General features: G+C 43.8%; 1 protein-coding gene across 3 annotated transcripts in view; it reads right to left on the minus strand.

The window, feature by feature from the left end:
- Positions 1-10,578, minus strand: part of Pbx1 (PBX homeobox 1) — a 314,214-nt gene extending 303,636 nt beyond the window's left edge. Inside the window, exon 1 of one of the 3 annotated variants that reach the window (XM_031388605.1) lies at positions 10,390-10,578. In XM_031388605.1, the coding sequence (XP_031244465.1) occupies positions 10,390-10,438 (49 nt within the window). In that variant the 5' untranslated portion in view covers positions 10,439-10,578. The remainder of the gene's footprint in view (positions 1-10,389) is intronic. The other 2 variants (XM_031388596.1, XM_031388613.1) reach the window with 2 other exon arrangements.
- Between the last annotated feature and the right edge of the window lie 352 nt (positions 10,579-10,930).

The raw sequence follows: 10,930 nt of genomic DNA on the forward strand, positions 1-10,930 counted from the left end.
CTCTCTCTCTCTCTCTCTCTCTCTCTCTCTCTCTCTTTCTCTCTCTCTCTCTCTCTCCTTTTTTCTTATTCCCCTCCAGCCCCACGCAAAGGACTCAGCTCCCCATGCCACACCATGACTTCTTACTCCTCTCTGGTCAGCATCACCACCCACCCGACCCTACCCAGGACTTTTCCACCCAAGGCCTTGCAGATGATTACAGACTCCCTAGCAAGAGGGCCACACAAAGGCGAGCGGAGCCCAGGTGCTGGCTTTGTTTTAACTGTGCGTTAATGTAGGCTGCTGTGAGGAGGCTCCAGCCTCTGCTTGCCCTGTGTGGCAAAGAATTAGCTCTGGGCTCTCAGAGCTCCCGCCTTTCAGTAGGATGCCAGCTGGGCTCCGCCGAGTTCTCTCATGGAGGCTGTCTTTGTTAGGGACGAAATATAAATGCCAAGTTTCAGCCCTATTAACAGTGGTAATTATTAGAAATCTCTTGAGAGTGGCAACACTTGAGATCTCAAATCTCCACACACACACACACCCCCCAAAAGAAAAAGAAAAAAGAAAACCTGCTACTCTTTTCCTGGTTTAGTTTAGACCATACCACCAGGTAAATGTATTCCTTTGAGCTGCTGGCAGATTCAACTGGTCTGAAAGCAAGACAAAAATGTCAACTTTTCTTTTTCCCTAGCTGTCCAACACATTTGCAGGCAAAACCAAGCATCTTTCTTTTAAAAAAAAAAAAATCTCACTTTAATAAAGTTTCCAAAAGTTTCAAAAGTTTCACTGACACTTACAAGGAATAACAAGATCACCAAGTCCCACTCCAGGTCTATGGTGGAAGCAAACCCAAACTTTCTGGGCTTTACTTCACGAACAACCGAAAGCTAGACCATCTTTCCTCATACATTCATGAGATTTCCAATCTAGGACCCCATAGTTACAAATACATAGTACACACGCAACATTATTGGCTGCCATTGCCAAGCCAACAGGTAGATTACAGCACACTGGCCCCCAACTGGAAGCTCCCATCATAAACATTTTTTCAAATTCCACCACTTTTCCCCCCTTCTCAGTTTGTCTTATCCAATTCAGCTTGATTGATGGAAGTAGCCGTAACACCATCATAACCAGTTTTACGTGACCGCCTAGAGAAGATACAGGGATTCCCAGGCTAAATTAGAACTGCCACCACAATGAGAGAGAATTCTCTCATAAACACTCAGCTCCACCTGTCTCCCAGTCTGTGTGCCTATGCTAGACACTGGCTTATGTAGGGACCCCTAGCCCCCAGATTGCAGGGTCAGACTAGTGAGTCTCTATATCCACCCAGACCAGGAAAGCTGAAAGCCAAAGGAGAAATTGGTATTCTCCAAATGACATGCTAACACAGAGACAGTGAGAGCACCAGGCTTCAAGTGCAGTCTAGCAGTTTAGTCTAGCGATTCTATCAACGTCGGAGTCCGCCGACTTGTTCCCACTCTTTGGCAGCTAAAGATAGCAAGAGGGCTGTTCGGCCCACTCAGTTATTTTAGGGAACCTCGGAGATTTTGTTAGGGGTAGAGAACCACAGATGGGCAGTTATGGAGAGAAGTGATTTAGAGAGACAGAGGAGGTGGTGTGGGGGCTGGCTTTGTCCTTGCTCATAGTGCAGGGTACTCTGGAGGGTGCAGGGCACAAGAACGCTCTCACAAAGCCTTTCCCTATGTGGCCAGCCAGCCACCAATCCACCAGACCCACTTTGAAAAGGCAATAGACACATGTGTCTTAATTTGCCAAAACAGGGTAGAAAGTATCCCTTCAGGATAGCCATTTAGTGGCTTGGCTGTCCAACCAATATGGTGGTAACACAGAGTAGTGAACAAACCCGAGAAACTCAATCTGATGAATTAAGACGCATCCCCCTCGGAACACACACACTCCACATCTAAGCTGTACTACGCAGCCGAGCCCCATACACCTCTCTAACATTTAGGACAATTGCTAGTTGATTATTTCAGGTCCCTTTAGGTCAAATGAGATGCAATCCTTGACATTTAGTTTACTTGTTTCCTCTTGCTTACTTTTTTTTTTACTTTTGGTTCTTTTAATGGGGTGACCAGCAAATTTAGATGGTGAAATTTAAAATTATATAGACAGAAGTGTTCTGAATGAGAACTCAAGGACTGGGTGCAAGAGAGTGTGAAAGGGCCAGAGGGAGAAGCCCTTCACACAAGAGCGTGGTCATCACTGAGACAGCCTCCAAAGTCTTGGTTAAGATGACAAACATCCCAAAGAGAGATGGATGGGTCTATAACCCAGGAGAGAGGTGGTCAGCGCCGAGGCCCACGGATTCTAGAAAATAATAGTAGCAGCAATTAATTGAGCACAGGCATTAAACATCCAATGCCTTGCTTCCTGGCGTTGTCTTGTTTAGTCTGTCAAGTGAGCCTGGGTCTTGGGTATTATTTTCACTCCAGATGAAGAAATTGATGCCCTGTGAAATCAAATAACTAATGCGATTTGACCCGGTTGGCTTGACTGCAAGCCCAAGGTCTATCATCATCATAGGTTGCCACTGGCGGTTGTTTTCCAAGCGTCTTCCTCCCCAAGGATGTGGCTTTCCCTTCTAACTCTTCCGCGTGCTACCTGTCGTCCTGAGAGGACAGCCACAGAACTCCGGATCGTGCATATTTTCAGGCAAAATAAACTTTTCAGAGTATGTCTTTTCAGCGAGCTTAAAGAGTGACTGACTCAAGGATGGGGAGGGGCGGGGGGAGGGAAGCACAGGATCCTAAATTTGGAAAAGGAAGAGCTCCAATCAGACAAAGGAGTAGCACAACTGGATGCCTTGGGAGCGCTGAGGACAAAACCCAGCATCAAGCATTAACAGGACTCAAGAATATGTCTACAGCAACAGGGCATGAAGTATACCTCGAATAGGTGATTTATTATTATTATTATTGTTTATTTTTAAATACTGTGTCCACTGCAGGAACTCTGAAAAACATTTTGGCATGCCCTCAAAATCTATCCATAGAGTTACCAACTGACCCAGCACTTCCTCCTGTATGTACGGAAGACATATACAAGTAAACCCTATAATGTAAGTCTACACACAGCAGCAACAGTATCCACAATAGCCAAAAGGGGGAAAGGACCCGTGCCCATCAGCTGATGAAGCAAATGTGGCATATCCACTCAGTGAAATAACAGCATTTGGCTGGGAAAAGATACGAAGAGTTGTCATATGTATGTTGAACTGGTAGACCAATCTTGAAAACAGGTTAAGTGAGAGAACCTACTCCCAAAGCATCGCATGGGTATGGTTATATGTGGAATGGCCCTAGGGAGAGAGACAGAGTGTGGGATGAGGGGCTGACAGGGTCCAGGAATAGGAGAGAGGGACATGACCGAACTGGTGATGGATACTAGGTCAGAGTGGACCAAAGTGTTCTAAAACTAGATTGTGGCACTGAGAACTCCCTGAATACACTAAAAACCACTGAACTGTATTTTGGAAAGGGGTTAATTTCATGGTATATAAAATACATTTCAAACATATGTTTAAAAAAAATAACATGAAGAAACAGTAGCCTGCTGTGTGTCAAGAAGCCTATCTCTGTGACGAAGATAGTATTTCTCCTAAATACAGAACATATTGGGAATTTGGGGAGACGTCATATGACTCTAGCTGCTTCTTCTTCTTCTTCTTCTTCTTCTTCTTCTTCTTCTTCTTCTTCTTCTTCTTCTTTATTTTTTTTTTTAACCAAGTTTCCACCTTGAAGCTCTGTAGGTTGACAGGCAGGCTCTGGGCATGCTCAGAGAAAGCATTTGAACCCCGAGGATGCATTGTCTCCTGTTGGTGTTGCTCGGGAAACAGTATCCACCATGCAGGCAATTCTAGCTAGCTAGGTGGCGGCTGTCCGGGAAGAACATGATTAAAAGGCTCTGACCTTCCTCTTCATCACTCTGTTCCCTGCCCAGCTTCTGGTGAAACACAGCTAATTCTCACTTGCAGAAAACACACAAGAAGCCAAAGAAGCTAACCTTAAATTCAGCAATTTTTCTCTTTCAAGCCTTGGGACTGGCTCACACTTAGGGATCAGGCTGGTTGAGGTCTCTCTCTTTCATGTAAGAAAACAAGACCAGAAACCATAAAACCCTCCAGCCACATCTCTTTCCACCAGGCATATACTACATCATTCAATTCTCCCAGTGACCTTTCACCATACAGTCAAACTTGGGAAAGTACTCAGGAAAAGGAAGGCACACACCCAAGTGTGGGTATCAGCATCTCAAGAGAGTCGCCATAGCAACAGTTTCAGACAGGTATCGCTGTAACCTTCATTTTACAGAAAAGGAAAATTGGTCTCAGAGACGTTTAGCCACCTGAAGAAGGTCACACAGCAAAAAGTAGCAGATCAAGGGGACTAGCTATGGAAAACCAAGTAGTTACCTACCAGCTACTGTCACAGTTTCTCCTAAAATTAAGAAAATTGTCTGTAGTCTTACCCATAGTAAGTATACAAAGAGCAAAAATTTGCATGAGGCACCCACCCCACTTCTTGACAAAAGTTTCAGGGGCAGATGTAGGTCAACGTATAAGCTATAGGCCAAAAAGGATGAACTTTGACCCCCAGAGCCTTTAGGTAGGTCACTAGTGACCTTGCTCTGCCATCCCAGCAGCAGGCTCTCCAGTCCCGTGACAATCTATACCTGTACTTTCTATGCCCAGGGAGCCATTTTGCAAACTGCTAAGAATTGCTGTCTTTGAGATGCCAAGAAGACAAAACACAGACACTCTGCCCCCACCCCTACCCTCATTGCCTGGGACAATAAGTATCCTCTGCCATCATTACAGAGTCACTACTGTTGAGTTCTCAGGCCCCTCCGTACCACCTCAGTGGAGGGACAGGGTGGAGGGAGAACCAGTCGCTTCCCCTAACCCAGGTGAACAAAGCAACAGAAAGGGGTGGATGCTCTGGGTGAAAGAAAAAAAAAAAAGAGGCATATCTATGCCTTTAACCCCAGCAGTGGGATGCAGAGGCAGAGGCAGTCCATCTCTGTGAGTTCAAGGCCAGCCTGGTATACATAACATATAACACATTCCAGGGCTACACAGTGAGACCCTGTCTCAAGAAGAAAAAGTCATCCTTGCTTATATAGCAAGTCTGTGACTAGCCTGGCTTATGTATATATACACAAACATACAATATATATATATATATATATATATATATGTTCATATATATGTTTTATACACACACACACACACACACACACACACACACACACACACACACACACACACACACACACACACACGTGAGTTCAGAAATTACCACATCCATCAAAAAGATATTCGGAACAAAAGTTGAGGCTCAGCTTTCCTAAAGGACACACATAAGGTAGGTCACAATAGAAGCCAGAGGCCTGTGAGATAGCTCTGACAACAAATGTGCTAGAAGCTGAACCTGACACCTGAGTTTTATCCCCAGGGCCCACGTGAGAGGCGAGAACTAGTTCCTAAAAGTTGTTTTCTAACCTCCACACATCTGTCATGGCACTCCTCCCCCACCTCCCCCCACTCCTCACAAATAAATACATAAGTAGAGTTAAAATAAAACGTTTTTAAAGATGCCAGAGCTCTGCTTTAAAAACTCCAACATAATTTTGTGTTTACGTAAGGCCAACATCTAGGTTTGGGTTTGTTTACTGGTTCGGGGGTATTTCTGTAATTTTTGTCAAGAATGAGAGAAAAATTTTGGATATCAACAGAACACAGAGGCAAAGTCTTCAAAAGGCAGAGAGCCCCAGCTGGGAGCTGAGTCCTGGAATCCCTGGTAAATCTCAGCCCCTCCAGAACTACATACACATAGCACACAGCACAGTCTGCAACTCCGGCAGGTCTAGGTCTAGGGTCCTCCCTTGCACACAGCCTCTTGCAAAGACTCCAGGCAAACTGTCTCTCAAGTTCAACCCAGGTGAGAAAACGAACCATTGCCCTTGGTCTCTTCTGAGACGCCACGAGCAAACCATGCCGCTACAGCTACACCCTCATCACACTTCTCGGGAGCTCAGCTGTCTGGAAAGCCACTTTCAAGGAATGGAAAGACACTGAAAGGCCTGGAGACAGAGACATGACTTCCCTCCTCCGGGTCACCGGACACTCTCTCAGAGTCACACTGCTGGTCCACAGCACGGGTGCCTCCCAGTCAAGCTAGTATCCCACAGGAGGGATGGTTATGGGGTGACGCTGTCTTGCGAAGTCTTCTTCATTTGCTGTTCTTTCCTTTCCTTAACCCATTCTCACCCTGGCACGCAGCCGGAAAGGACCACATTCTCAACTCCTCAGATGTCTTATTTTTTTAAAAAAAAAAAAAAAAGGGTTTTGCAGTTGCCAGGCCTTGAAGGCTAGCTCCTCCACTACCCAGCTCGGAAAGGGACCGATGGAAGGCTGTTCCAGACTGTCTACTGCTATTTCGGTCTTGTTCTGCTCTGCTCAAGGAACAAGGTCACTTGTGTCTTTTGAAGTCACGCACAGCTTCCTTCCACAGTCAATCCCTCCCCTCCCCCCACACACACACCCACCTCTAGTTCTTCATAGGGCAGGGAAAGAAGTAACTGCTGTGGCAGTGGCAGGCCGAATGGAGAAGGGTGGGAGAGAGAAGGGAGATAAGGGGAAGGGTAGAAAGCCAACCCGGAAACGCCATGATGGGGGTATGAACTAGACACAGACAGACAGAGAGACAAAAGAGGATTTAAAAGTGTGCATGGGGTGGGGGGGTTTCCTCCTCCAATTATCTGATCAACTCAAGGGCAGATTCCACTCTGTGAAAACTTAGCTGAGGAGTGCCAGGGAAAGCTATCAGGTGCTAAAATTAAAATTCACTCACAACTGCAGCTTGTTCACAGGTGACTCTGACTCCTCTCTTTAGTAAACATGGCTCCGTTTTCGCCTTTTCTGACTTTTAAACCTCTGTGATTTTTTTTTGACAGAGAAGTGTAAATATTTTTTAAAAAACAAGAAAAATTTTAAGTATTTATTAAATATTCCAGGTCTTTTTCCCCACCTCAGAAAGTCAACATGTTTGACTTGTTTTCTCCTCACCTTTGGTCCCAAGAAACTCATTTTCCAGCCCACATAGACACAGGTAAAACGCAGCCTATCGCTAACATGTCAAAGGACAAGTGACAGTTCTTTAAAAGGAAATTTGATTGTAAATGACCCGAGTTCTTTATTTAAAGACTCTATGGTCCCGGACTGAACATAGAGCTAAAGGCCACATCTGTAAAGTTTGTTGCTGTAGCTCTCAACAGAGCTTGCGTGAGGCTGAGTGCAGTTTGTAACCTGAATATTTTATTGGCATTTTTTTTTTTTACCTTGGCGTTTATATTTAAAAAGCATAAAGTATCAAAATAAACACTTCCCCACACTCTAAAGCAATACACTCAAGTTCATCTACTTTTCAAAAATCCCAAAGTAATTTCTGACTTAAATACCCATCAATCAACTATAATTCAGACTGTGCTGCCTTCTTTAGGTATTATGCACGTGCTTTTTGTTTTTGTTTTTTAAGTACCAAAAGGTTGATCAGACATCTTTGCAAGTTTTCCTATTTACCTCAATCTTCCAACTAAATCAATAAAACCCAAGAAACAAAAGCAGCAAGCCAACGTACACACACACACACACACACACACACACACACACCAGCTCCTTGCCAGAGAACACAGATCGGCTCTACCTTGAATGTCCTCAGCGAGGCCACTCACTCTACACTGTGGGTCTTGATAGTCCCAATAAGAAAAGTTCCCAGATGGCAAAGAAGCACGTGAAGTGGTCTTTTAGACCACCTTTTTACTAGTTTTGGAAGAAGAGAGGGAGACAGACAGACAGACAGACAGACAGACAGACAGAAAGGGGTGTTGAAAGACTTGCACAACTCTACAGACACTTTGCATTCCCCCAGGGCATCAAAGGCTTGAAGATGCACAGGCAGCCCAGATCCTGAACACAGAAGTCATGGTGCTTTGAAATATAAAAGCTTATTTTGAACACAGTACTGTCTGCCCTACCACTGATACTTTGGTCTGTTCCTTCTCTACAGTTTCCCGACACTCAGTTGGAAGAATAAAAGTGAGTTCCTGCGCCCCCTCCCTCAGGTGTCCTCTCCATAGAACCGTGTTTTGTATCCCTCTTCACACAAGGAACAATCACCATTTACATTATTTCATAAACCATCCTTTAAGACATCCTGTATCAATAGCATATAAACCTTTCAATTAGATGATTTTTAAGACTCCAACCATATTCCTATCAACAATAATTTAAAAACAAAAACAGGCAGACAATATCTTCCAACCATAAGAACATCATTTTGGCCAATTCCACAATTTCCCCCCAACTCCCACTCCATCCCGGCACTGTAGCCAATATTAATCAGGGGCAAAGTCTTTACTGCGCACCTGAATCGGACCTCTAGTCACACCCACCCACTTTGATCTAAACTACCTCAGCAGGTTTTAATTAGGAGATCAGAATTGAACACTTGGGCCATGATGTTCAAGTCGGTGACCTGACTGGTACCCTCCCGTTAAAAATATATATAACACAGTATCTTTAAAGAGAAACTCTCCTTCAGTCCCTTTATTTCCAATTCCTTTTTTTTTTTTATTTTTTGTGCGTGTGACTCTACATTTCATGAACCAAGATTAGAAAAAACAAAACAAAACTCCAACTTGATGAGAAACAAAACCCGCAGTTCAAAGGGACTGGCCACAGAAGACTTAAAAACCGAGAAGGAAAATTAGGAGAAGGAGACACATAGGCACACAAGCCCACGGCTTCCTTCTCTGAGCTCATAGAAAGAAAGAAAGAAAGAAAGAAAGAAAGAAAGAAAGAAAGAAAGAAAGAAAAAAAAATAACAAAACAGAAACAACAACAACAAAAACCCAAGAGGCACACTGAGGAAAAGCCCCTTTGATATTGGTATGCACAATCAATACATCTCTCAAAAGGCGCCTCTCACGGCTAAAGCGACGCAATTATCAGCTTTGCAATAAGGTTAGGGCCTGGCACAGGCACCTGGGTGACTCAGAGGTCTGAGTAGCCTGTCTCAGGTGCTTTGTCTGCGGTGTTCCATAGCCTACAAGGATCATCCAACAAAGGAGCTGTTTACTAATCTCACAGACATTTGAAAGACCTGGAGTAATTGCATATTCAATCAACAGTGACCTCTTGAAAAGATTCTTTTTTTTTTTTTTTTTTTCTTAGAGAAATCCAGAGACCTTTAAAAGGAGAGACCTACGGAAAGCCGGCTCCTGTGGCCTCCCCCTTCCCATGTGTAACCATCAATGTATATCAACCGAGCATGCAATCATATCTATTGTCACTTTCATTTATGTCATGCCCTTGCTTATATGGTTTAGATATGAATTATTGACTGTTATACACCTTGTTGTAAAAAATAAATAAATATATGGGATGGCAGGTACTTTGCCCGGCTTTGAAGTGGGCTAAAAAGTCAGAGAACCAGCAGCCGCTCCCGGTGTGCTGCATGCACCCCCTCAGTCCCTCTTTATGCCCTAGCTTCAGATAGCCTTCCCCACCCTTTCTTCTTACAAGGGAGCGATTTAACCCACTTTGGAAAATTAAGGACCAAGATAAAGAAACAAGAGGACAGTTGCTAAGTGCCCTTTCTCCGCACATCTGTTGTTTAAGAACACCTCTGATTGATGACTGCGATTTTTTAATTGTTGCTTTAAAATTTAAATGCCCTCCTGGGATGTGTTATAAGTGTGTTAGTCTATGATATGAGGTTCAGAAAGTAGCAAAACAACAGAGGGAATGATCTCTGGATAATATAGTGCCCTAAATCTACAGAGTGTCCCTGCTAGAAAAATCAGAGGCCATTCAAAAGCCAGTTCACCTAATATTGAATTGGTTATTCCACAAAGGTATCCCAAGACACTCTTTTGAGAACCTCAAGTTGGTTACTCTGTGTAAATACAAAGAACAAAGTGGCAAAAAAGAATGGAAACAACAGCTTAGTCCTAACTCCCGTGCCCAACAGCAGGGGTGAGAGAGATGGGGGTCAGTCATTGTAGACAAAACTATCTCCCTCCAGGAAATGGACTTTTCCTTTCGTATTTTCCCCCAAAGGCATATCATTCTATAAATTTCCCGTCAAAACCTCTGCCTTAGCCCCAGTTTCAGAAAGAGTTGGGGCCAGATTTAAAGAAAACATACTGCTTCAAATCGGCTGCCAAGGCTGTTTCCCTTTAGAGAAAGCAGCATGGACTTCCCTGGTAGCACTTGCATTCTAAAATACTTAAGGTCCCAAGAAGAGTAGGAGAAGCTGCAGGTTCGGCGGTTTAACTAGCCAAAGAAAAAGGCCCAAAGGTTGGATTTTCCATTCCTACCTGTTTTTTCTTTGATTTCACACAACACATTAAACAAGGCTGGCTTCATTCTGTGGCAGTTTAAAGCATGTTTTCTGCAAGAAAAAACAAAACAAAACAAAAAACAAACACAACAGCTTAGGTGGACACTCAAGATCAAACTGATAAGGTACAGAGGGGACCTCAACACTTAGCAAAAAAAAAAAAAATTATACACCAAGCCTAACTCTATGGCATGCTTCAATTGTTTTTATGACTTAATATACAAAGTCCCACCATAGCAAAAGAAGCAATGGTAATTAGCAGTGAGGGTAGAGATTTAACTACAGAGCAGAAATAACCTAAATTATGCCCATTAGGGAAAGGGTTTTTCTTTTCATCTTTCTTTCTCCCATCTACCCCTTGGTAAGTGGTTAAACCAAAGTGGAATTCTTCAACCAAGAATCCTACACAAGACAATGCATCAAGGCCAAATGCATGGGTTAACAGTTCTGTATAATCTCTGTAAGGGCCATAGCCTAGGAGCTCTGCCTCTCTCTCTCTCTCTCTCTCTCTCTCTCTC

The sequence above is a fragment of the Mastomys coucha genome, unplaced genomic scaffold, assembly GCF_008632895.1.
Source record: "Mastomys coucha isolate ucsf_1 unplaced genomic scaffold, UCSF_Mcou_1 pScaffold1, whole genome shotgun sequence".
NCBI classification, from domain to species: Eukaryota; Metazoa; Chordata; class Mammalia; order Rodentia; family Muridae; genus Mastomys; species Mastomys coucha.